General features: G+C 47.4%; 1 protein-coding gene across 10 annotated transcripts; it reads left to right on the top strand.

The window, feature by feature from the left end:
• Nucleotides 1–240: 240 nt before the first annotated feature.
• Nucleotides 241–26,760, top strand: C1H19orf47 (chromosome 1 C19orf47 homolog). Of its 10 annotated transcripts, XM_085694057.2 has the most exons (11): nt 241–324; nt 3,828–3,949; nt 5,973–6,024; nt 9,157–9,244; nt 9,335–9,449; nt 11,155–11,236; nt 17,698–17,835; nt 20,797–20,943; nt 22,808–22,878; nt 25,019–25,364; nt 26,018–26,760. In XM_085694057.2, the coding sequence occupies exons 2-11, from the start codon at nt 3,905–3,907 to the stop codon at nt 26,113–26,115; spliced, it is 1,182 nt and encodes a 393-aa protein (XP_085550183.1). In that variant the 5' UTR covers nt 241–324; nt 3,828–3,904; the 3' UTR covers nt 26,116–26,760. The 10 variants fall into 10 exon arrangements, with proteins under 10 accessions (XP_085550183.1, XP_087763552.1, XP_085550170.1 ...); XM_087907426.1 differs by lacking the exon at nt 26,018–26,760 and having other exon boundaries at nt 17,698–17,871; nt 25,019–26,009; XM_085694044.2 differs by lacking the exon at nt 26,018–26,760 and having other exon boundaries at nt 25,019–26,007.
• The last annotated feature ends 445 nt before the right edge of the window (nt 26,761–27,205 follow it).

The raw sequence follows: 27,205 nt of genomic DNA, 5'->3' as shown, positions 1-27,205 counted from the left end.
GCCTTCTTGCCCAACTGTGCGCAGGCGCACTCGGCTAGGCTGCGGGAGGGGCGGAGACCGACCTGAGCGTTTCTGATTGGCTGTAGTTGGGGAGGAGGAGGAGCCTGGGAGACTGCGTGCCCTCACGTGACGGCGATCGACGCACTCTCTCGCTGGTTGGAGGCTACGAGGGCTAGAGCGGCCAGGTGGGCGGGCCAGCCAGATCCGGTATCAAAGGCAGGACTTCCGGGGCGGGCGGCCCAGGCGGTGGGAGGAGTGGGTGACAGTTGGCGCGACCGGGAGGGCGGGCAGGCGACTCGTGGGGGTGCGGGCCCGCGGGGCCAGGTGAGGTGCGGCCCTGGGTGGCTGGACTGGGTTGGAGGAGGTTGGGGATAGAAATGCGGAGTGACCAATGGTCTGGAGTCCCAGTACGGGCCACACTGTACGACCAGATAAGTGATTTCTTTTTCCGAGTCTCAGTTTCCTCCTCTGTACAATGGGGCCCAAAGCAAACTGTAGTACCCCTTAAATGGGACGTCAGCTTGTGCACGCCACGGCTGCTCTCAGAGCTCCCCTCGTTGCTCTTCCATCCTTGTTAGAGCTGATAATGGGTTCCTGCGCGGGAGATGGCCGGGCTAGCAGGGTTCGAATCTCAGCTCCCTGTGCAGCACTAGGACTGTGTCTTTACCTCTCGGAACCCTAGTTTCCTCTGCACAATGATAGTCTCAGCTTCGTAGGTTCATCGTGCAGGTTTTGATGAATGTCTTTGGCAAACCAAGAGCTCAGTGGCTTGGGATTGTAGTAGCTGGGAGTCCCAACAAAATACAGGGGAAGCCCAGAGAAAGCAAGGAAACAGCCGGGAAGATCGACACCCTGATATTTGCCGAGTATTAAAGTAGAGATTTAAAGTACTGACAGATGCATGTTCCTCGATTTAAAAGGGGAAATTTACATTGTTATCCTACTTGAGAAATTAGCATTGCTTGCCAGGAGAAGGAAAACTTAACTTAAAATACAACAGAAATAGACCAATCTCTTCAGTGTGGGCAGTAAATGAAAGATACTTGAAAATTGGACGATTTATTTATTTATGAGACCGAGTTTTTCTGTGCAGCCCTGATGAATTTATTTATTTATTTAGAGACCGAGTTTTTCTCTGCAGCCCTGATAATTGATTGGTTGATTTAGAGACCGAGTTTTTCTTTTTTCTTTTTTTAAAACTTTATTTATTTTAAATAAATACTTATTTATTTAAATATTTATTTATTTTAAACTTTATTCATGCGCATTGGTATAATGATGTCAGATTCTCTTGAACTGAGGCTACAGACAGCTGCGAGCTGCCATGTGGGTGCTGGGAATTGAACCCCGGTCCTCTGGGGGAGTAGTCAGTGCTCTTAACCACTGAGCTATCTCACCAGCCCCCGAGACCGAGTTTTTCTATGCAGCCCTGATGATTGATTTATTTATTTATGAGGCCGAGTTTTTCTATGCAGTCCTGATCTTTATTTATTTATTTGTTTATTAGACCGCGTTTTTCTTTCTTTTTTTTTTAAATATTTATTTATTTATTATGTATACAATATTCTGTCTCTGTGTGTGCCTGAAGGCCAGAAAAGGGCACCAGACCTCATTACAGATGGTTGTGAGCCACCATGTGGTTGCTAGGAATTGAACTCAGGACCTTGGAAGAGCAGGCAATGCTCTTAACTGCTGAGCCATCTCTCCAGCCCCCAGAGACCGCGTTTTTCTATGCAGTCCTGATTATTTATTTATTTATGAGACTGAGTTTTTCTATGTAGCCCTGGCTGTATTGGAACTCAGTAGACCAAACTGGCCTCCAATTCACAGAGATCCACCTGCCTCTGCCTCTGCCTCCCAAGTGGTGGGATTAAAGGTATGCACCACAATGTCCGGCTGGCTAAATTAATAATAAATAAATAGTCATACTTGGTGCCCATCTCACTATGTATGATGTATGTATGCGACTAACGTTGGGTTAGGTCCACAACTCACTTGTTTAGTTAAGATTTAACTTAATATACTTACTATGTGCCATACATAGTTGTAGGAGCTTTGAGTTTGCACATTCTATTCCCCAACACCTTTTTAATTTTTTAATTAATTAATTAATTAATTAGGTTTTTTCAAGATGGTTTCTCTGTGTAGCTTTGGAGGCTATCCTGGAACTTGCTCTGTAGACCAGGTTGGCCTCAAACTCAGCGATCTGCCTGCCTCTGCTTTCCAAATGCTTGGATTAAAGGCGTGCGCCACCGCCACTGGGCTTAAAATTTCTAAAAAGATAGGTTTTATTATGTGGATGTGTGTGTTAGGTCAGAGGAAAACTTGGCCTGGTGGTCTTTACCTTGTCTCTGAGAGCACCTTTAAAGACTTTCCATCCTTCATGGACACTACGGAATTTGTGTGGAGATTAGGACAACCTTTGAGAGTCAATTCTCTCCATTGCACGGGATGGGACTCCTGTTGTCTGAGTTGGAGGCAGGCCCCCTTGAGTAGATTATTTTATCTTTTTTTTTTAAGTGCTTGGGCACGTGCTCCGCCATCCAGCGATTTCCCAGCTCTTGCCATGCATGTGCTCCGCCATTGAACAGTTTCCCAGCCCTGGGACTTTTTGAGGTAGGGTCTCTTTGTGTAGCACACCTGGCCTGGAACTCAAAATTTTAGCCTCAGTTTCTGGGTTTTGGGATTACAGCTGCCTGCTGGCGTGATGGGTAGCAATAGGATCATTTAGTTGGCTCTGAGAGGTGAGTCCCAGAAAAGTATAGCAAAACCAGACCTTGGGTCTAAGCTCCCCGCCCCCTCCCTTTACTCTCCCACTCCTCTTGGTTTCTTTGAGGCAGGGCCTTGGTATTTAGCCTTGGCTGTCCTCAAATTCTTGGAGCTTCTACCGCAGCCTCTAATACCATGCTTTTGATTCAGGTCTCCCAAGGACAAAAAAGCATCAGGACTCTTGTAAATGGTAATTCCTTGAGTTTTAAACATGTTAATTTTGTCAGTTTTCACAATTCAGAAAGAGATGAACTTCTAAAATATTAGTCTGTGAATGCCAACCCAGTCCTTCTTTTACCTTATGAGTTAGGGTCTCTCATTTAATGTGCAGCTCATGCATTTGGGCAGACAGGCTGGCCACTGAGCTCCAGGGATCCTCCTGTTTTCCCCTCCTCCATGCTTGGCTTTATAAGAAGTAGGTGGTGGGGATTTGAACTCAAATCTTCATGCACAAGATTCACTGAGCCACCTCCCCAGGTGGGGAGAAGAACTTTTTAAAAAGAGGATTCATTTATTTTTCTGTATATGTGTTTTTACCTGCTTGTGCATGTTTGCACCATACACATGCCTGATGTGCTGGGAACCCAGGCTGTTGGATCCCCTGGGACTCAAGTTATAGGTGGTTGTGGGAACCAAACCAAAGCAAGGAGATGTGTTAACTCCTGAGCCATCTCTCTGGCCCCTGGAAATGGATTTTTAAGATAGTAGGGAGAAGAAGCTCCATGCTTGGAAGGTAGAGGTAGAAAGATGATGAATTCATGGCCAGTTTGACTAATTCAGGAAACCCAGTTTCACCAAACTAAAACAGGCAAAATGGTGTTAGGGAGCTGAAATTGAGTTGACAGTGACTTCACTGCCCTAGGGAGTTCTGGTTTAGGATTAAGAGAGGCTTTCCAAGGAAAGGCTGGTTATGCCTGCTGTGTAGCAGTCCCTTGGTCAATGGACTGACCTAAGTTCAGGTCCTGGCCCTGCTGCGAACCTGCTGTGTTTTCTTGGGCTTACCATGCTCTCTGTCTTTAACTTTATTTCCTCTTTTTGCTCATTTTTCTTCCTCCCAGGCTCACCATGCAGAACCATTGAGATATGCACATTCTCAGTTCCTGGCACAGAGTAAACACTCGCGAGGACCTGCTCCATGGGCTTCGGAATCAGAGAGAACTCGCTTCGGAATCTCAGAAAGGTCAGAGTACACGTGACACTTGGCAAGTGACTGTTCCTTGCTGAGTCAGGTGTGTTTTTTAATTGATGAGAGCAGAACTAATAATAGTCTTTCCCTGTGAGGCTGTTGGAAGGCATTTTTGTGGTGCTCTGACCTGGTGGCTACTTGGTGCTTGGTATGTGATATGTCCTGACTTTCTCAGAGCTGTTTCTTATACTGTTATTGGTGTCAGATCCAGAACTTGCTGTATAGGAAGGCTAGCCTTGAACTTCTGATCCCAAGTGCTGAGACTGCAGGTGTGTGAACCTGGTGTGTATGGTGCTGGTGACTGAGCCCAGAGCTCATATGTTCTGGCAAGTACTCACCCAATGAATTACTCCTGTAGCCCCACCTACCTATTGAGACTGGTCTTGCTATACAACCCAGGCTAGCCTTGAACATGCTATGTAGCTTGGGCTGGCCTCCAAAGCTCTTCAACCCCCTTTAAACAATTGCTCATCTCAGTGAAAATTGGTTTTCCATTCCTTTGGAGCCCTCCCACTCCATCTCCTTCCGTTCTGGCTCTTAGGCACACTGGAGGAGCTTCTGGCTTAGGGCACTAGACTCAATGTCCCCTTTTCTGGAACACTCTTCCTCTAAAAGAACCACACACTCACTGACCCTCCCCCAGGTCTCTACATGACACCTCAGTCTTGGCAGATGAGCCTCTTGGAACAGCCCCCACCCTTCTCCGGCCATCCACTGCCTTTCTAGCTGTTTTCTGTGCTGTCTGTCCCCTGCTTCTCAGCTCCCAACTGGGCTCCCTGGTTTTGTCCTCCTCAGGATGAAGTATCTTCCACATTGAAGGTTCTTGGGAAACCTGTTTGTTTGTTTATTTATTTTGCTGAGGACCAGACCCAGCCTTGCATATGCTAGGCCTTGCATATGCTAGTCTGTGAGCTACATATCAACTAAATCTTTTGTTTTATGTTTGATGCAGAGTCTTATGTATTCTAGGCTGGCCTCGAACTCATTAACCTCCTGTCTCAAGTCTTCTGAATGCTGGGATTTCAGACACTCTACCCTGCCTAGTTTCTGTCTTAATGTTTGAGAAAGAGCCTCACACTGGATGTGGTGGCATATTTATTTAGTCCCAGCAATATGGGGTGTGCAGAGACGGGATCTCTGAGTTCAAGTCCAGCCTGTTCTTCAGTCTGAGTTCTAGGACAGCTAGAACTGTAAACATCCAAACAAACAAACGGAAAAGGCCTCGTTTGTAGCCTGGGCCGTCCCCCTGCCTCAGTTTCCTGAATGGTGGGTAGCAAGTATGTGCCACTGTGGCTGACTTAGGGAGTTTTCTTTGAGCTGTGAGTGGGTCTATGTGCTGGGATTTGGGGCCACTATTCCAGCCGGACCTGTCATGGTGTGAGGAATGGAAGCTTGGACATTTGCCTTCTGTGCTGGTACCTTTATGTCAACCTGCCAGGCTCATCTCGGAGGAGGAATCTCAATTGAGAAAATGCCTCCATAAAATTAGCTTGTAGGCAAGTGTGTGGTGCATTTTTTTCATTAATGATTGATGTGGGACGGCCCAGCATGGTGGTGTGTGGGTGGTGCCATCCCTGGGCAGGTGGTTGTGGTCTTACAAGAAAACTTGACTGAGCAAGCCATGGGAGCAAGCCAGTAAGCAGCACTACTCTATGGCCTCTGCATCAGCTCCTGCCTCCAGGTTCCTGCCTTGAGTTTCTGCCCTGACTTCCCTCTAAGATGGACTACAAGCTATAAGATGAAATAAACCCTTTCCTCTCCAGGTTGCTTCTTTTCCTGGTGTTTATTACAGCAATGGAAAGCCTAGCTAGGACACCATCTTTGAGCTCCTCCCGGGCAGAACTGATAGCTGCAATGGCAGCTCTGTCCCAGGCTGACGTCCTGCCAGCTGCTCCAGGCTATTCTTGGGTCGTGAGCCCCTAGTCCAGGAATGTTCCTCTGGCAGGCAGGCCGGCAGCACCGGGAGCCTGAGGCTCTCTGTGGGTCGACAAATGGAACCTCTCCTTCTGTCTTCCAGGCTCCAGGAAGCAGGGTCAAGGCCAGGGAGACGATGGTCTCAGTGACTATGGGTGAGTCTGGTTTCCCTGCAGGGCCCTTGTGCCCTCCTTTCTGGGGGTATGGTCTGGGTATAGAAAGATGGAGCTGGAGAGTTGGAAACAGGCAGGAGCAGCTGGGCTCTCCTGAGGTGGGGGCGGGGCTGAAGCCTCTGCAAGGCTGGCTGTGTTCTTCCTGAGTTGGGCCTGCTGCATTAGGAGTTTGACCTGGAGAACTTTGTAAGGCCCTCTGGTCCATGCTCCACCTGGCTTGCTAGACCTTCGATTTTTCTACCTGTGAGATAGAGATGGTAATTCTGCCACCTGGATTGGAGAGATTACCACATGTGAAATCTTGGGTGCATTCCTCAACAGATGTTATTTGTGCTTGCTGCGAGACAGCCCCAGATTATCCCTCCACTCTCTTTCCTGAGATACAGGCTCAGTCTAACTCAGGCTAACCTGCTACTCCTGGAGCCAAGGATGACCTTGACCTCTTCACCTTTCTGCCTTTTCCTCCAGTGCTGGGGTCACAGGTGCTACCACCAGCCTGGTTAGCTTACTTTTTCCTTCTCTTGCTCTTAGTTTTTTGGTAGGTGGAAACGTAGTCTCTGTATGTGGCCCAGGCCACTTTCAATCTTCCTGCCTTAAGCTCCCGAGTGCTGGGTTAGAGCTGTGTGCCAGCATACCCAGATCCCCCACTCTTTTTAGGCCGTCTATTGGGATTATCAAGGCACAGAGATCACATGGTGACTTAGGAAAATGTTGAGATCTCTTGCACATGTAGGAAAATCCATAGCCAGGCAATGGTGGCTCATTCCTTTAATCCCAGCACTCAGGAGGCTGAGACGGTTGGATTGCTGAGTTTGAGGCCAGCCTGGTCTATAGAGAGAGTTCCATCAGGGCTACACAGAGAACCCTGTCTCGGGGGAAGAAGAACAAGAAAAAAGGAAAATTCATAAAACATATTTGTGTGGAATTAAAAGCAACTAAAAGACAAACATTTAGCAGGGCCCAGGAGTCTACATAAACAAAACCATACAGTATATAATAATGTGTGCCTTTATATAACATGTAACTGAGAGTACCTGTGGGGCTAAGCATACCTAGTATCTTTCCTTTCTAATGCTGTGTAGTATTTCACACGTTTGTTTACCAATGCCACTGTCAAGGGATATTGCTTAGGCTTGAGGTGTAGCGAAGTGGTAAAGCACTTCGCCTAGGATTTCCTGTGAGGGACTTGGGGTATACTCAGTGTTATGGTTTACTGAGGGCAGGAGGAGGGGCTCTCAGAGCTAGAATAGAGCCCTTAAACTGCCATTCATAAGGCCTGTCCCATCATCATCTCGGCACTGCAGATAGGCATACATGTAAAGGATATTGTTTTATTCTGGGATAGATGCCCAGATTTTTTTTTTAAATATTTTTTATGGTTTATTATGTGCATTGGTGTGAAGGTGTCAGATCCCCCGGAACTGGATTTTCAGACAGTTGTGAGCTGCCATGTGGGTGCTGAGAATTGAACCCGGGTCCTCTGAAAGAACAGTCAGTGCTCTTAACCACTGAGCCATCTCTCTAGCCCTGCAGTGTATATTCTTGACCATTTCTCTTGAGGTTACTAAGTGTAGCAACCTCATCTAGCCGGAGTCTAAGATACACTGTTATGCAATGTAACATTTCTGAGTAGGGGCTACATTTTTTTTTTTTTTAGTTTGTTTTTGGAGACAATGTCTCACCCTGTAGTTCTGATCATTTGCGGTTATCCCAGAGTTGTCTCAAACCTACCGCTTCAGCTTCCTGAGTGCTGGGATTAAAGGCTCGCACTACCACCTGTGACCCAAATATTTCTTTTCTGTTTTGGTTTTTCAAGTGAGGGTTTCTCTGTAACAGCCCTAGCTTTCCTGGAACTAGCTCTGTACACTAGGCTGGCCTCGAACTCTCAGAGATCCACCTGCCTCAGAGATCCTCCTGAATACTGGGATTAAAGGCATGAACCACGACCACCCAGTGGCCCAAGTATTTCTTAATGGCCACTGGTTTATGACCGCTCAATTGGTCACATGTTTGCCTTTTCTCTAGAATACACAGCATGGTGGTGAGAGCCTGATGTAGAGGTTTTGCAGGCTCTGTCGGGCCTCTGTGGGTGGTGCACGCTTGTGATCCAGCACAGTAAGGCAGGAGGAGCAGGAGTTCAAGGTCATTCTTTGCTACCTGATGAGGTCAAAGCAAGCCTGAGACACAAGAGACCCTGTCATTTTTTTTAAAGATTTATTTATTTATTATGTATACAGTGTTCTTTCTATCTGTATGCTTGCTAGTCAGAAGAAGACACCAGATCTCATTACAGATGGCCGTGAGCCACCATGTGGTTGCTGGGAATTGAACTCAGGGCCTCTGGAAAAGCAGTCAGTTAAGAAGGCTTAACCTTTGAGCCATCTCTCCAGCCCCGACCCTGTCATTTTTTGAGACAAGGTCTCACTATATAGCCTTGGCTGTCTTGGAACTTGATGTTGTAGACCAGGCTGACCTTGAACTCACAGGGAGAGCCCTACTGGCCTCTGCCTCCTAAGGTGTGAGCCACTAATGCCAGCTGAGACCCAGTCTTTAAAGAAATAAAAATTAAAAAGAGGGATTCAAGGGAAGCAGCGGGGATTTAGCTTGGTTAGCGGAGTGCTTGTCTAGCTTGCATAAGCCCTGGGCTCCATCCCCAGCTCTACCTAAACTGAGTATGTTGGCCCCACGTAGGGGTGGGGAACCAGGATTGAACTAGTCAAGCTTCCTGATAACGTATGAATGTGAGCCTCTCCCTCAGGCTTGGTTGCTCCCTGCTAAGGCCCATAGACTGACTCCCTGACCTGGGCTCCCCATTGGGCCAGGTGATGAGAGCTGTCAGGCCAGATGAATGGGATAAGGCACCAGGATAGGGTGAAGCTACAGGAGAACAAGATGAAAAGGACTGGGAACTCGGGAGCATCATGCCCTGGCGTGTTCCCAGCTTCTCAGATCCCAGTTTGGGGAGTCACTGCCTGTTGACTCACGGGCGGTCAGGAGTTCTCATTCCACTGAGAGTTGAACGCCCACAGTGTGGGGCTGGCATGTAGGAGCTCAGTCTCTGGGAACTACTGCTGCTGCAGTCTGCTATGAATGACTGTCCTGTCTGATCCCCAGCCACTTCTGAGTGGATCCAGTTCTTCAAGGAAGCCGGCATTCCCCCAGGACCTGCTGTTAATTATGCTGTGATGTTTGTGGATAATCGGTGAGGAGACTGACTGATGGGACCGGGTAAACTGGGTAGGAGGAGGTAGGAGCTTGCTGAGCAGGGCCTCATCACTGTCCTCCCCTGTAGGATCCAGAAAAGCATGCTGCTAGACCTCAATAAGGAAATCATGAACGAGCTGGGCGTGACTGTAGTGGGTGATATCATTGCCATCCTCAAGCATGCCAAGGTGGTACACCGCCAGGTAGGTGCTCTTCTGTGCCTTTGACTTCCTGGGGAAAGTGTGAGGCTGGAGGCGGCTGTTGTGGGGCTGGTAGGAGGCCTGGCCGCAAAGGAAGGTATAGTGTTCAAAGTTCAGCTCTTCGCTGTGTGACATCGTGCATGTTGCCTGACTTCTCTGAGCCTTGTTTTCTCTCTGTTTTTCATATGCAGTGAGGCAAACTTAATTTTGTGTTTCTTTTTCCATTTTTCACGTATGTGGTATATACACATGGGCACATATGGATTGTGGATGTTCACATGTGTATGTGTGCATGTGGAGGCCTGAGGTTGATAAAGGGAATTATCCTCAATCTCTTTTTCACTTTATTCAGTGAGGCAAGGTCTCTCAGTCAAACCCAGAGCTTGCTGATATGGCTGCCAGATGCCTTGCCCCTCACAGTAACTTGTAGAGACAGACCTCCAACCATGCCTCCTGTAAAGAGGACCTCCTCAAGCAAGAGGCATCAACTCAGTCAGAGAGTCATTGAGCAAGACATTGTATTTTTTTTTTTTTATATTTTAGATTGAGAATTAAAATATGTACATTGAATAGATGTGCATGTGATGGATGTGTGGGCATATATGTTTGGTAGTCAGAAGACAACTCTGGAGTGGGTTCTCTCCATCATTTGAGTCCCAAGGATTAACTCAAGTCCTGAGGTGACATCAGGTGCCTTTACCTGTTGGGCTATCGAGCCAACCCAGGGTTGTAGCTGACTTTTTTTTGGGCCACCAACCAGCTCCTGAATCATGACATGGAGACTTGTTAGTTACGAATGTTCGCCTTATCTTGTGCTTGTCTCACCAGCTCTTAGAACTTAATTTAACCTGTTTCTCTTCATTTGTGTTTTGCCTCAGGGCTTTTTACCTGTTTTTCATTCTGTATGTCCTACTTCATATCTGGCTGATAGCTGCCTCCCTGACTGGCCCCGTGCATCTCTCTTTCTCCCTTGTTCTCTCTTCTCTACTCTTGTGCCTAGATTTCTCCTCCTACTTATTCTCTCTGTCCACCAGCCCTGCCTGTCACTCTGCTGCCTACCTTTTGGCCATTTAGCTTTTTATTAGGTCAATCAGGTACCTTAGGCAGGCAAAATAAAACAGCAACACATCTTCACATAGTTAAGCAAATGCAGCATAAACAAATGTGACACATCTTTGTTCAGTTAAACAAACATTCCACAGCACAGGGTACTTTCTTTTTGCCCAGAGCATAGTATAGAGTTGGAGAGATGGCTTGCTGCTCTTCCAGAGAACCCAAGTTCAGTTCTTAGCACTAATGTCAAGAAGCTCACAACTGCTTATAAGTGCAACTTCTGGGGAATCCCATACCTGTGGCCTCTGCAAACACCTGTACTCATGTCCACCATATACATACATGCTTAAAACTAAAAATGGATTCAAGAACCCACCAGAGCAGAACAGACAGAACAGCCTTTTTTACTTTTTTATTTTTTAAGACAGGGTTTCTTTGTATGACTTTGGCTCTCCTGGAACTAACTCTATAGACCATGCTGGCATCAAACTCACAGAGATCTGCCTGCCTCTGCTTCTTGGGATTAAAGGTGTGCACCACCACCGCCTGGCTGGCAAAAAAGCTTTTAAGGTCTCCACCGGTTGTGTTCTGACCCTGTGCTGCCCAGTTCTCTAGTTCCCCTGTTCTGGGCTAACCTGCTACCTTTCATTTCCAGGACATGTGCAAAGCTGCCACTGAGTCAGTGCCCTGCAGCCCCAGCCCCCTCCAGGGTGAGCTTCGCCGTGGCCCCTCTAGTGGTGAGTTGCGTCTATTCAGTCTCTTCATTGTATTCTGCTGCTGAAGGGAGTACCTCTGGTCATCCCATCCACCTTTCACATACAGAGGTGGAAGCAAAGCCATTGATTCCCCCTGTAAGGGACCAAACAAGCTAGGCAGGGAGTGACTGTTTGAGTAAGCCCCTTCGAGACAGAGAGAGAGAGAGAGAGAGAGAGAGAGAGAGAGAGAGAGAGAGAGAGAGAGAGATCTCATAAGACAAAGTGTCTGAGAAAGTTTAGAGGGACATATTGTTTTTTTTTTTAAAGTAATTTTATTAAATTATAAAAGTTTCCATTTCCGCCCCTCCTCCCACCACCCTCCCACTCCCCCCACTCCCTCTCCTCCTCCCTCTTCGGCCCTTAGGGCAGTCAGGGTTTCCTGCCCTGTGGGAAGTTCAAGTTCCTCCCCCCTCCCTCCAGGTCCAGGCAGGTGAGTATCCAAACAGACTGGATCCCCATAATCCAGTATATGCAGAGGAAACAAGTCCCAGTATCATAGTCAATGGCTTTTCAGAAAGACTTCGGGCCAGCCACATTCAGAGAATCCGGCCAAATTCCGAGAATCTGGTTAGATCACGTCGTCGTTCAGTCCCAGTCCAACTGGCCTTGGTAAACTCTCATTAGATCCGTTCCCTTGTATCAGTGGGTGATAGCATCCCTCGCAGTCCTGATTTTCTTTTTCATGTTCTTCCTCCTTCTGCTCCTCATTTGGACCTTGGGGGGCTCAGTCCGGTGCTCCTAGAGGACATATTGTGGGGGTTAGTTCTCTCCTTCTACCATGTAGATCTTGATGCTCAAACTTAGGTCATCAGGATTGGCTATAAGCACCTGTTCCTTTGAAGTCATTTCTGACTTTTTTCTGGCCCCCAATCCCTTTCCTTTTTAAAAACAAAAAACCAAAGGTTTATATAACTGACACTGTCCTTCTGCCTTAGCATCTTGCGTCTGAGATCACCACATATGATGTATTGTTTTTGGTAGTGCTGGGCGTGCAGTTCAGAGCCTGTACAAGCTTGTCAGACTGATCATGCACACTGCTGTTCCTTCCACTCAGCTACACCTCAGTCCATATTCCCCACCTTATATATTCTCAGTCCATATTCCCCACCTTATATATTCTCAATCCATATTCCCCACCTTATATATTCTCAGTCCATATTCTCTACCTTATATATTCTCAGTCCATATTCCCCACCTTATACATTCTCAGTCCATATTCCCCACCTTATATATTCTCAGCCCATATTCCCCACCTTATATATTCTCAGCCCATATTCCCCACCTTATATATTCTCAGCCCATATTCCCCACCTTATATATTCTCAGTCCATATTCCCTACCTTATATATTCTCAGCCCATATCCCCTACCTTATATATTCTCAGTCCATATCCCCCACCTTATATATTCTCAGTCCATATTCCCCACCTTATATATTCTCAGTCCATATTCCCCACCTTATATATTCTCAGTCCATATTCCCCACCTTATATATTCTCAGTCCATATTCCCCACCTTATATATTCTCAGTCCATATTCCCCACCTTATATATTCTCAGTCCATATTCCCCACCTTATATATTCTCAGTCCATATTCCCCACCTTATATATTCTCAGTCCATATTCCCTACCTTATATATTCTCAGTCCATATTCCCCACCTTATATATTCTCAATCCATATTCCCCACCTTATATATTCTCAGTCCATATTCTCTACCTTATATATTCTCAGTCCATATTCCCCACCTTATATATTCTCAGTCCATATTCCCCACCTTATATATTCTCAGTCCATATTCCCCACCTTATATATTCTCAGCCCATATTCCCCACCTTATATATTCTCAGTCCATATTCCCCACCTTATATATTCTCAGTCCATATTCCCTACTTTATGTATTCTCAGTCCATATTCCCCACCTTATATATTCTCAGTCCATATTCCCTACTTTATGTATTCTCAGTCCATATACCCTACCTTATATATTCCTTTGTCCTAATTTGCTTGGTTTTTGTTGTTGTTGTTTGGCTTGTTTGTTTCTTTTTCAGAACTTACTTACTCTGTAGACCAGGCTGGCCTTGAACTTAGAGATTCACCTGCCTCTGCCTCCCAAATGCTGGGATTCTAGGCACACACCATCACTTCCCCACCCACTAATAAAGTATGACTAGAAGCAACTTGGGGAGGAAAGAGTTTGTTGAGCTTCCCTTTCTGACCAGACCTGCAGGCAGAGGCCACGGAGGAATTGCTGCCCTCTGACTGCTCTCCAGGCTGCACGCAGCTGTCTTCTCTTTTCTTTTTTCTTTCTTGAAAAAAGGTCTCACTGTGTAGCCCTGGTTTTTCTTGAACTCATAGAGATCTGTTTGTCTCAGCCTTTTGAGCACTGGGATTAATTGACATTGTTCCGCTATACCTATCAAGTTTACACATCCCAGGACCAACCACATGCCAGGAATGACACTGCCTATAGTGGGGTAGGCTCTCCTACACCAGTTATCAATCAAGAAACTGTCCCCACAAACTTGTCTATAGGCCAGTTCGATGGAGACATTTTTACCTCTTCGCTGATGCCTCTAGTTTGTATGAAGTTGACAAAAAAAAAAAGCTAATTAACCATATTTTTTACAAATATCTTTATTGTTTACGTTTATTTATTCTGTGTTTGTGTGTCTGGGGAGTATTTGTGTGCCATGGAATAAGTGGTGGCTAATGGGCCCTTAGTTGCTCTCCTCCTCACCATGTGGGTTCCGGGCATCAGGGCCTTCACCCACGTTACTGCCTTTATTCACTGATTCTCAGTGGCCCCCATGTGTTCCTTTTTCAGGACACCTTGTTTACTATAATCTGTTGAGTCATTTGCTGAGCTCACAGCCAGCACCACCGTGACTCATTCCAGAACAAAGCTTGTGAGCCACACGTGTTCCAATGAAGCACATCGTGGCCTTTCCGTGCGGTGCAGTGTCACACAGACCTTATCAGTGTGCTTGGTGTCATTTAAAGCTATGCAGTCCCCAAGCAAAAACAAAAAAGAGACCAGTTTTTACATTCCTAGCAGTAAGTAGACCACGGAAGGACACTTAGGGGAGCTGACACCAGAAGGCCACAGGGTCTGTTGGACCCAGACTGGGAACATGTGCTGGTGCTGGTGCAAATCTGTGAACAGCTACAGGAGTACTAGGTGTGTTGGTGCAGGGGTTGTAGGGAGTCACAGCAAGTAGATGAGTGCACACAGACTGAAGAACTGGGCGACAGACAGACAGACAGCACTGGGCTAGAACTCACCAGGCACAGTACTCACTTATTGTACGTGAGACCTTGGGCTCATCCCCAGCTCCAAACAACCCAGGCACTGTGGTACACACCTCTAATCTTAGCACTTGAAAGTGGTAACGGGAGGTTTATCATTTAAAGTAGGGGGTTGGAGAGATGGCTCAGTAATTAAGAACACTTAATGCTCTTCCAGAGGACTTGAGTTCAATTTGTAGCACCCACGTCAAGTAGTTCACAAATGCCTGTAACTCCAGCACCAGGGATCTGATACCCTCTTCAGACCTTCAAAGAAACCTGTATGAACATGGCTCTCTCTCTCTCACACACACATACACACACACCTAAATAAAAAATAAACTTTAAAAGTAAAAAAGAAATTCAAAGTAATGAGTTTGAAGCCAGCCAGGGATGCATGAGATCCTATCTCAGAAAAGAAGAAAAGAAAGAAAAAAAAAGGTGTGGGGGGCTTGCAAAGGCTCTTGCTATGCAAACCTGGCAACCCGAGTTGTCTAGAACCTGTGAAAGTTAAAAGGGAAGAACTGACAGAAAACTCGTCCTCTGACTTCTGCATCTGTTCTGTGGGACTTGAACCCCGGCTTTTCCCCCAATAGAAATTATCAGGAAACTGCACACCTTTAATCCCAGCATGATGTGGAGGCAGATCTCTGAGTTTTAGGCCATCTTGATATATATAGAGAGGTCTAGGCCAGGCAGGGCTGCACAATGAGATTCTGTTTCAAGAAAAAACAATGTGCGTATGTGTGCGTGTGTGTGTGCGTACGCACTCGTCCTGGGAGATCTATATCTATAGATATAGATATAAATTCACAAAATAGGCGGTTAGGGAGATGGCATGCTGGGTCAGGTGCTTCGGTGCTTGCCATGTAAGGGTGAGGATCTGAGTTTGGATCCTCAGCTCTCAAGTAAAGATGGCTGCTGTGGTGCACATCTGTAATACCAGGTGAGATGAGAGGTGGAGACAGGAGAGTCCCAGGATGCTCACAGACAGATGGTCAGTCATAGACATTTACTTCTCAGTTTATGAGTTTGCTGGCCATTGTGCTTGCATCCAGCTCAGTAGGTCTCTGTGGGTCTGACATCTAGGTTGAGGGATGGCTTCATCTATACATCTCATTACTGGCTCGATGTGAGCTGGGGTAATAGAGGTGACTTGGCACCTTTCATCATGCAGCAAGCTAGCCTAGGCATGTTCCTAAAAACAGCCTTAGAAGGCAGGCCCCAGCACTAGGACCTAGGGAGTCTCCGCTGTTGTGACACTGCTCTTGTACCATTGGACAAAGCAGAGTCACAAGGCTGCAGGTAGAGTCAGTGGCAGGGCACACCCAAAGGTGTTGGTGCAGGGAGGATGTAGAAATGAGACTTCATGTCTCTAATAAGCCCACATCACATATACAGAAAAGGTTTGGTCATAATTGCTTTGCTGGCTGGAGTGTAACTCAGTTCCAGAGTGTCTGCTTAGCTTGTGAGGCCCTGTGTTCTAGCCTCAGCACTAACTCATTAAAGGCTCTCCTGGGGGCTGGTGAGATGGCTCAGTGGTTAAGAGCACTGACTGCTCCTCCAGAGGACCTGGGTTCAATTCCCAGCACCCACATGGCAGCTCACAGCTGTCTGTAAATCCAGTTCAAGAGAATCTGACATCATTATACCAATATGCATGAAATAAAGTTAAATAAAGTTTTTTTTTTTAAAAAAAGGCTCTCCTGAATAGCATTCAGTATAAGATAGCCAATAGCCAGCATCCCAAGGCAGAGAGAAGCATGGCTGTCCTTCTAGGGCAGCCACATTCATGGTCACCAGGAGTATAGATGAGTTTTGCCAATCTTTAAAGGGCCTGTCCATAACATTTTCTGGGTGTATTTTTTTTCTTCTCCTTCTCCCTTCCTCCCTTCTCTCCTCCCCCTCCATCCCTCTTTCCCTCCCTCCATCTATCTCTTCCTTCCAAGACAAGGACTCACTATATAGATATAGCTCTGACTGGCTTGGAATGAATGTAGGCCAAGTTAGCCCTGAATTTACAGAGATCCACCTGCCTCTGCCTCCCAAGTGCTGGGATTAAAGGTGTGTTCCATCATGCCTGGCCTAAACGCCTTTTATAATTTCAAATAACAGAAAAATGAAACCAAAGCTGAACATGATGGCTCGTGTACACTTGGGAGGCTGAGACAGGAAGATTGCCTGGGTTATGTTGTGAGTTCCGGGCCAACCCAGAGTGAGACAAAGTCTTTTGTTTTGTTTTGTTTTTGTTTTGAGACAGGTTTTCTTAAGATTTATTTACTTATCATGTGTACAGTATTCTGCCTGCATTTATGCCTGCAAACCCGAAGAAAGCACCAGATCTCATTACAAATGGTTGTGAACCACCATGTGGTTGCTGGGAATTGAACTCAGGATCTCTTTAAGAACAGTCAGTGCAAAATAAAAAGAACAATCAGTGCTCTAAACCTCTGAGCCATCTCTCCAGCCCTCTCTATAGCTTTTGAGTTTGTTCTGGAACTCACAGAGGTCCACTTAAGATTAAAAGTGTGCAACGCACAACACCACCACCTGGCTGAGACAAAGTCTTTATAAAGAAAAATCCTGTCATAAGTGATAAGAACTGGGGGGGATGGAGAGATGGCTCAGTGGTTAGGACCACTGACTACTCTTCCAGAGGACCTAGGTTCAATTCCCCGCACCTACATGGTAGCTCACAACAATCTGTACTCGAAGATCTGACACCCTCTCAAAGACATACACACAGGTAAAACACCAATGCACATAAAATAAAAATAAATTATTGTTTAAAAAAAACGAGGACTGTGGAACAAAACTTGCCTTGGGTCAAGGTAGCAGAAGTTAAAGGTGTCCTGATGGCGTAGGATGGTAGAGGAGTTTTTTCTGAGGAGTCGGACATGATAAGCTGGTGCCTGAGAATATGAAGATACCTTCCAGGTTCCTGTGCATCCTTTACATCATGAGGATGGAGCACTCACGAGGTGACTGCAGCTGCTTCTTCCTGATTCAATCTAGTGCTTTCCCTTGGCAGCCAGGCTCAACACTGTTGGGTTGAGAACTCACTCCTAGACTGTTCTTTTTTTTTCTCACTGCTGTTTTCCAGCCCCTTCTCCAGGGTACCCGCAGCATGACTGGACTCACTTCTTTCCTCCCACAGCTGCTTCTCGAATGATCACCAACAGCCTGAACCATGACTCTCCACCCCACACTCCGCCAAGGCGCTCAGACACCAGCAGCTCCAAGATCTCTGTCACCGTGTCTAACAAGATGGCAGCGAAGAGTGCCAAGGCTGCCGGTGAGGGCTCTTGGGCAGAACTGCAGGGGGATATGGGTGAGCAGGTGTGTGTGTGTGTGTGTGTGTGTGTGTGTGTGTGTGTGTGTGTGTATGGGGGTGCTACTAAATGTGGCAAGGTGCTTCAGAGACCACCCAAGAGTCATTGACCTCTGTGAAGTTGATCAAGTCTGAGAACTTCATTTTTGTTTCTCTCTCTCTCTCTTTTTTTTAATTAAATGTATTCATTTACATTACATCTCCTCCCCCTAACCCTTCCTCTGTTTCTGTTCAGAAAGGGGCAGGCCTCCCATGGGTGTCAACAAAGTGTGGCATATCAAGTTGCTGTAGAACTAAGCTCCTCCCCTTGTATTAAGGCTGGGCAAGGCAACCCAGTGTGAGGACTAGGTTCCCAGAAGCTAGCCAAAGTGTTGGGGACAGCCCCTGCTCCCACTGCTCCACAAGGAGACCTCTTTGTTTGTTTTAACTTAAAGATTTATTTTTTAAATTATGTGTATGTGTGCTTGTGTGTCCAGGTATCCATGGAAGCCAGAGAGTGGTGTTCCTGAAGCTGAAGTTATAGGCTATTATGAACTGTCTGATGTGGGTGCTGGGAACTAAATTTGGGCCCTCTGCAAAAGCAGTACTTGATCTTATGCACTGAGCCATCTCTCTAGCTCCTGTTACTGTTTCTAGAAGGGCAGTGATGCCGTCTTTTTTTCAAGGAAAGTGAGAAGCTCTCCAAGGTAGACTAGAGACCTGGCTTTTCCACTTCTTAGTAACTGAGGCTGGCCTTGAAATTGTTATATAGCCAGGACGACTTTGAACTCCTGTTCCTCCTGCCTCCCATGTGAATTTTGAGACCTCAAGCATGGATCACCACACCTTTTTATGCAGTGCTAGGGGGATTGAACCCAGGGCTTGTGTGCACGCTAGGCAAGAACTCTACCAAGCTGAGCCACGCCCCAGCCCTCATCACTTCATCTTGCCTGCTGTCTTCCAGCCCTTGCCTGTGACCTTCAGCCTGCAGCATGCTTCTGGTTGCTTCTGCTTGAGTTTTTCTGACTACCCTCTGTCCAGGGCTTCAAGCTGGTAGTGGGACTCAGCCTTTGGCCTCTTGGACTTTGCTGCTCTCTGCCGTGTTCTTGCCCATTTGTTGCACCCATTCCTATTTCCTAGTGTCATAAGGCACCTGTGGAAACTGAGGCCCAGGGAGAGGACTTCACTTTTCAATTGCCCAGTAGTCCTCATCACACGCTATCTGTTGCCACTGCCCTGGCATTGTCTTTGCCGTGTGTGTGTGTGTGTGTGTGTGTGTGTGTGTCTGTCTGTCTGTCTGTCTGTCTGTCTGTCTGTGTGTATGGAAGCACCTTCAACTAGAAGGTAAAATTAGTTGCTGGTTGTAGTGGCTCACACCTATAATTCCACCATTTGGGAGGGTGGAGGCAAGGGGATTGCTGTGAGTTTGCATCTAGGCTAGGCTACAAGCTCGAGTTTTTGTCTTATAAAAAGAAAAAAGATTCTGGGACTGGACTGTAGCTAAGTGGTAGAGTACTTGCCTAGCATACACAAAACCCTGGATTCAATCCCCAGCACCACAAATAATCTTTAAATAAAAGTAAGTAAAGACCAGGTAGTAGTGGCGCACGCCTTTAATCTCAGCACTCTGGAGGCAGAGGCAGATGGATCTCTGAGTTTGAGGCCAGCCTGGTCTACAGAGCAAGTTCAAGGACAGCCAGGGCTACACAGGGAGACCCTGTTTTGAGAAACAAACAAACAAAAAGTAAATGTGAAAATCTAGGTATGGTGGCATACACCTCTAAGTCAAGCATTCAGAAAGCAGAGGCAGGGGATCATTTCAAATTCAGGTTTGGTTTGTTCTATATAGAATTCCAGGCTAGCAAACCAGAAAGGAAAAACAGAAAGTTAAAAGTAGTTAATAAAGGGCTGAGACAATGGTGGCACATTCCCCTCTTGACACTGCGGAGGGAATTCCTTTTTGTAGTTGAAGTATAAAGTAGGTGCAGTAGAACATGCTGGAGTGGAGAGACTGAGGCAGAAGGATTACAAGTCCCAGACCAGTGTGGGCCACATTGTGAGATCCTGGCTTTGCAACAGAAAAAGAAGTATAACTGTGTCGGGTTGGTGAACACAGGTCAATCCCTGGGACCAACAGTGTAGTAAAGAGAGAGATCGCCACATATGTGCACACACACATTATAATTTTTTTCCTTATTTTATGTGGTATGGATGTTTTGTCAGCAGTATGTCTGTTCATCACATGAATGCCTAGTCCCAGCAGAAGCCACATCTGGTCCTCTGGAACTGGAGTTACAGATGGTTGTGAGCTGCCATGTGGGTGCTGGGAATTAATCCTAGGTCCTCTGGAAGAACAGCAAATATTCTTTAACCACTGAACAATCTTTCCAGCCCCAATACATAGATTTCAAAGTATAATTAATTTTACATAATACCCAAACAGTAAGTATGGACCTTGCGTCCTTGTTAAAAAGTGAAAGCACAAAACGATTTGGCAGAAGGCATAAGCACACAGTTCTGAAGGCAGCACCATGGGGTCTGAGATCCCCATCCCAGTGGGTCCTGTAGTCTACAGCGTCTGGGAAGCCACCACTGCTTGCAAATCCAAGGCACATCTGTGGTTTAGCCACACCAGGTAACTAATGTCCTCGGTGACTCAGTCTGGTAATGGGGGCAGCTGTGCACATGAACGATCCCGTCTCACAAGTAAGAAGATGAAAGACACTGGTTTGCAGCTGGGCCCTATCGTGCATGCCCATAAGCTCAGCCCTCCAAGGCTAAAGCAGTGTGATTGTCAGTGGAGGCCAGCCTGGGCTACTAGTAAGCCCTTGTCTCCAAAGAGAGAGGACAGAGGCAGACAGATTGTCTTGTTTGTAGCTAGGTTTTTCACCCACACCTTCCAGAACATCTATCCCTGAAGGAGCTAACCCCATGTCTCCTCACCAGCTCTGGCCCGCAGGGAGGAGAGCCTGGTTGTTCCTACCAAGAGGCGTCGAGTGACAGCTGAGATGGAGGGAAAGTACATCATCCACATGCCCAAGGGGACCACCCCCCGTACACGCAAGATCCTGGAGCAGCAGCAGGCAGTGAAAGGTACAGACTGTGGGCTGCAGATGGGGCTCTCTCAGCTTGTTGCCCGGTGATGGTCCTACCTGTAGGTAGGGCTCAGAGGGAAGCAGGTAACAGGGCCTTTGGCTAACGGGACAGTGACCACAGAGGAAGAGACTCCCTCACCTCTGTGCTATCATCCTGCCGTTCATGAAGCTGGACTCCTCATGTCTTATCCCTGGAAGGCAGGGACAAAAAGACAGTTATGGCTGGCCTGGGAAGCAAGTGACCATACCTAGCTAAGGGTAGGCCTGTAGTGGACACCAGCACTGTGAGGCAAAGCAAGACCTCATCTCCTGGAAGAACTTCCAGATGGTGCATACCTGGATCCCATACCCGTGGTGTTGTCCCTCTCTGGAGTAGGATGTATGGATCTGCCTGTGTCACTACAACTATGCCCCTAGAGAGGCTCTGTTCCTTTTCCTTCACTTTGTTTATTTATATTCATTTAGTCATTTATTTTGTGTTTTTTCCAGACAGGGTTTCTTTGTGTAACCCTGGTCATCCTGGAATTAGCTCTGTTGTCCAAACTGGCCTCAAACTCAGATATTCACCTGCCTCTGCCTCCTGAGTGCTGGGATTAAAGGTGTGCGCCTCCACACCTGAGCTGGTAATTTATTCTTTTTAAATGATTGTTTCCATAGTATTTTGGGCTGACTCAGTGAACACTGTGTTGGTGGGGATGTAGGGATTATCTATCTATCTATCTATCTATCTATCTATCTATCTATCTATCTATCTATCATCTATTATCTATCTATCATCAATCAATCTATCTATCTATCTATCTATCTATCTATCTATCTATCTATCTATCTATCTATCTATCTAGAGGTAAGGTTTCTTAGTGTAGCCCTGGCTGTAGTAGTCCAGGATCTGTAGACCAAGCTTGTGACCTTGAGCTCAGAGATCCCACCCATCTCTGCCTCCAGAGTGCTGGAATTAATAGTGTATGCCGCTGAGATGTAGGTTTTATTTAGTAGAGGACTCATCACGTTCTGCCAGTTGCCCACAAATGCCAGCATAAAAGGAACAAGTGGAGGTTAAGAATTCTTTACCCAAAAGCTGGGTGTGGTAGCACCTAGCTGTAATTCTAGCTTTTAAAGGTATAGATAGGAGAATCAGGAGTTCAGGGCCAGCCTCAGTTACATGGTTCAAAGTTAGCTTAGGCTCCATAAGACCTTTCTCAAAGAAGAAACACTTTTCCTTCCACATCAGCTTAGACAGAGGCATAGTGGGTTTCAGGTATCAATTTTCATTGATTGTTTTAGTTAGGGTTATTATTGCTATGACGAAGCACCATGATCAAAAACAGGTTGGGGTCTTAGAATTTGGGAGGAAAAAAAAAAGAAAAATAAAAACAGGTGGGGGAGGAAAGGGTTTATTTGGCTTACATTTCCACATCACTGGAGGAAGTCAGGACAGGAACTCAAGCAGGACAGGAACCTGGAGGCAGGAACTGATGCAGAGGCCATGGAGGGATGCTGCTTACTGTCTTGCTTCCCATGACTTGCTCAGCCTGATCAATCACTAAGAAAATGCCCTTTAGGCTTGCCTACAGCCCACCTTATGGGGACATTTTCAAAATCAAAGTTCCCTAGTCTTAGATGACTGTGGCTTGTGTCAAGTTGACATAAAACTAGCCAGTTCATTGATCTTTCCCAAGTTTGACACTTGTGAGTTTGTGTGAAGGTCAACAGGAGCCACCAGTGTAGTTGCAGAGCCTGAGCCAAGCATGGTCTGTCCCTGCTAGGTCATCCCATCTTAGCATCTGCTCTGTGGTCAGCCTAGACATGGTCCCATGGAACCACTAGGCAGATACTACCTCATGGTGCCACTTCTCTCCCAGGTCTCCATAGGACATCTGTGTTCGATCGTCTTGGTGCTGAGACCAAAGCAGACACTACGACAGGGACTAAGGTGAGTCTGGTGTGCTGGGATGACTCACGTGACCCAGTGTCGGTCCTGTCAGTGTGCTGCTTGACTCCGCGTCTGTGTCCCAGGTGTCTGCATTCTCTTCCCACGTTTGAACCCACGTTTTCTCTTTGGCTGTGGTGGACTTCCTGATTGCCCGCCCTGTCTCTCCTCAGCTGATCTGTAGGCCAGCCCCAGTACGTTTGGCTGCTAGATTTCTTCCTTCCACCCCCAGGTTCCAGCTAGTCTCAGGATCTTCTATTGTAGCAACTTCTATCTGAGCTTCCAACTCAGGGTGCCTGCCATCTGCATCCAGTCAGCTGAATGCATTCCAAGTCAGATGGCCTCATCTGTCCATCTCTGCCATCTCGGCCTGCATAGGTGGATAGGGTCCCACACTACTGCTATTAGCCCCTGTAGCCCTGTCCTCACAGTTATAGCCATGCTGCCATACGAAGAGGGAGTTTTCCTCTTTCGTGAGTCTCATATAGCTCAGGGTGGTCTGACACTGTGTAGCCAAGAATGACTTTGAACTCCTGCCTCTGCTTCCCAAGAGCTCAAATGACAGGCATGTGCTGCCACACCTAGCTTCTTTAAGACTGGATGTTTTTAGTTAGTCTCTCTCCTGTAGCCCAGGGTGGGCTAGAACTCATGATCATTCTCTTTCAGCTTCACGAATACTGAGATGACAGACTAGCACCTGTTCTTCCAAGGTGTTTGTTTGTTGGTTTCTCTTGAGACAGAGTTTCTCTGTAGCTTTGGAGCCTGTCTTGGAACTAGCTCTTGTAGACCAGGCTGGCCTCAAACTCACAGAGTTTGCCTCTGCTTGCTGAGTGCTGGGATTAAAGGCGTATGCCACCACCGCCTGGGTGTTTTTGTTTTTTAACTGCCTACAACGCAACAAAGTCTATTCTTATTGCTGTAACCAGCAGTTCCCTAGGCTCTGGGAATGGTGTGTGGTTAAGAGAATACCCTAGAGCTCACTCTGACTGGGTGTATGGCCTTGGCCTTGTCATTTTAGCCATTTGTACCTCAGTTCCTGAATCTATAGTGTCAGTTCATAGGGTGGCTGTGGGTGTCAGCAGGGGCTGGGACGCAGGACATGGCAAACGCTCCTTAGGTATCAGAGTGGATGCTATGGCTTTCACTGAGTCTCATGCTCACCAGTGTAGAACTCCCTGTCTCTGCCCTCTGTCTTTTACCTCCCAGAATCTTCCCATGATGGTGATGGTAACACAGGCCCATAGGACTGGAGGTCTAGCCATTTGAGGCTTTAGTGAGTGCTCAGGAAGTGTGATTGTCACTTCTGCCTTAGGAACCGAGTGCATACTTTTTGCTCTGCTCGCTCATCTTGAAGGGCCTGCAATTCCTGGCATCTCTGAGAAGACCAGATTGTGCCTGACTTGCAGCATGCTACTCCCCTTCAAATGCTGGCAGTGACAGCCCACATCCGTCATCCCAGCACTCAGGAGACTGAGGCAGGGGGATCTCAAGTTTGGGACCGTGGGCTATGTAATAACACCTGTCACAAAAAGTAAAGAAAAAGAAAATTCATGACGACATGCTGTTCTTCATAGCACGTGACTGACTGTTGAACTTGTAGTTAGTGGAGTCATTTCTGATGCTGCCTACTCTATTGCACTATGACTCCAGGAGGGTCTGGCCAGGGTTGTCCTGACCAGCACAGTATCCTCAACACTGTTCAACTTAGGCCAAGGTACAGTGTCTGCTAAGTAAATGACCATGTAAGGGGCTGGGGTGTGGTTCAGTGACAGAGTCTGTCCCAGCTATGTCTAAGGCCCTGAATTCTATCTGAGGCGTGACACAATCAGCAGCAAAAATGACTGGAGAATGTTCCCAGTGCTCACCTGCCCTTGGCAGCGCCCTCCTGTTTCTCCCTGTCTTTACTGAGTCCCTGCCATTCAGCTTTCAGAGCTCCAGTGGTCTGTGCTCTTTCCCGAGAAACCTTCCTAAACCCCCTGGCATAGTCAGGTGTTCCCTGGGCTTCCTAGCTTCTGGTCCCCTCATGACACTCACCCTCAAATAGGATGGCACTGACCTGCCCGCCGACATCTTAGAGGCCAGCGTAGAGTAGGCAGCCCGCCGAGTGACTAAATGGCCCACTGCCTCTCCTCTCACTCTACAGCCCACAGGAGTTTTCAGCCGCTTAGGGGCCACCCCGGAGATGGATGAGGATTTGACCTGGGACAGTGACAATGACAGCAGCAGCTCTGTCCTGCAATATGCTGGGGTCCTAAAGAAGCTAGGACGGGGCCCCAGCAAGGCCAGTCCCCAGCCAGCACTGACTGTCAAAGCCAAAGCCACAAGCTCTGCAACCACAACAGCTCCAAGACTGCGGCGCCTGGCGCTTCCCTCTCGTCCTGGACCAGAGAAGAAGCCGGAGTCCCTGCCCAAAGTCAGTGTCCTTCAGAGACTGGGCAAGACTGCTGTTGTGGCTGAGGCCCAGGACAGCCAGGTTACAAGCACCAAGAGTAAGTCCTCAGCTGAGGTCAAGTTTGCCATTAAGAGGACATTGGTAGGGCCCCGGGGGAGCAGCTCTATTGAGAGCCTTGGTGCCCAGATGGACCATGCAGGCGCTGTGAGCGTTTTCAAAAGACTGGGCCGAAGGACCTTCTAGCTGGCACACAGGGTGGGATGCAGCATGCAATGGCAGGCAGGTTCCTGCTTCTGTCTCCCTTCCAGCCTTTCTCGAGGGCTCACCTGTCCTCCCTCCCAGCTCTAGATGGCACAAAGCTTGGCTCTTTCCAGCATTCATGCTGGTTCCAAGCACTTGGGTACACAGGCATTTCCCGTGGTTTTGGATGTTCCTGTGGCCTGACCTTGCCTGCTCTGGGACCCTCCCTTTCTACCCTCTCCTCTGTGTACTAGCCGTGGCCTTGGCAGATTCTCCTTTTCTACCTCTCCCCAAAGCCAAGTGCCCTGCCCGTTCCATGCAGCCCACCCCCACCAGCAGCATCTGCTGCCTTATGTCCTCCTGTCCTGGCTGCCCCACCACAGAGGTGTCACCTGGAGGCACCCCCTTTGCCCTACCCTGTGACTCCCCTCCCTCCCCTCCCCCCTGCTGTAGTGTCTCTCTTCTCTTCACTCTTTTCATTTCTCTTCTGTTTTCTGTCCCTGTGGCAAGGCCCGACCGTCCGCTGTATCCTGCCTGACCCTCCTGCACCTCTGACCTCCCAGCGGCCCCCTCGTCGACGGTGGCGTCGAACCTGTAAAGACTGTTAGCTGCCTTCCATTCCCAGGCTGGAGGGAGCCCCCCCCCCCATCCTGGCCTGCAGCTGGGGCACCTCTGTTTCCCTGCCCTGGCCGTCTTTTTCCTTGGTGGGTGGTGGGCAACAGACACTGAGGAGGGGAGGGGTCCTGGGGGAAGGTGACGGCTGTTTTAATATATTTTTGTGACTTCTAAACTGTCCTTCCCTCTCCATCAGTGGGAGTCTCGGGTCTGTTCTTCACACCGACAACAGCCAACACCCTGGGGTGGTGGGACTGGTGAAGGGCATAATGGTGACAGAACACTGTGAAGCCATCTCCTCCCATCCAAGCGGAGCGGTCTATCACTGTGGCCTCTCTTGTTGATTCCACCTGTTCTGCCACACTGTCTGTGGGTGGCTTGGTTTTATTTTGAGATAGGATCTCATTATATAGCCCTGGCTTACCTAGAACTTGCTATGTAGATCAGATTGGCCTCAAATTCTCAAGGGACCTGCCTGTCTGCAAGTGCTGGGATTAAAGGCTTTTGCCCTCATACCCAGCTGGCTTTCTTTCCTTTTTCTTTCTTTTTTCTTTGAAACTCAAAATGGCCCAAACTTGATATATAGTTGAAGAAGACTTGGAATGTCTCTCTTTAAAAAAAAATATTTTGTATATATAGATCTTTTGCCTCTGTGTATGTATCAGGCACCTGAGTGCCTGATGATTCCCATGAAGACTGGAAGAAGATTTTTGATCCCCTGGAACTGGAGTTACGGATGGTTGTGAACCCCTGTGTGGGCCCTGGAAACCAAACTTAAGTCCCCTGTAATAGCAACAAATACTCTTAACCACTGAGCCATGTCTTCTACCCCTACTCTGAGTTTCTGATTTTCTCATCTCTACCTTGAGACTTGTGACAGCATAGGCTACCATTCCAGGGGTTTGTGTGGTGCAGGAGACTGGGCCCAGGTTTTACATTAATACTCTGTTGGCCTTTTTCTCTCTCCTTTTTTTTTTTGAGACAGTGTGTTACTGTGTAGCACAGGTTGACTTCAAACTCAGGATTCCCTTGCCTCTACCTCTGGACTGAGACAGTTTACAGGCACAGGCCAACTACTAACAG

Source organism: Myodes glareolus, chromosome 1, assembly GCF_982192425.1.
Source record: "Myodes glareolus chromosome 1, mMyoGla1.1, whole genome shotgun sequence".
NCBI classification, from domain to species: domain Eukaryota; kingdom Metazoa; phylum Chordata; class Mammalia; order Rodentia; family Cricetidae; genus Myodes; species Myodes glareolus.
The sequence above is the reverse complement of the archived record's forward strand: the minus strand, read 5'-3'. Positions and strand labels throughout refer to the sequence as shown.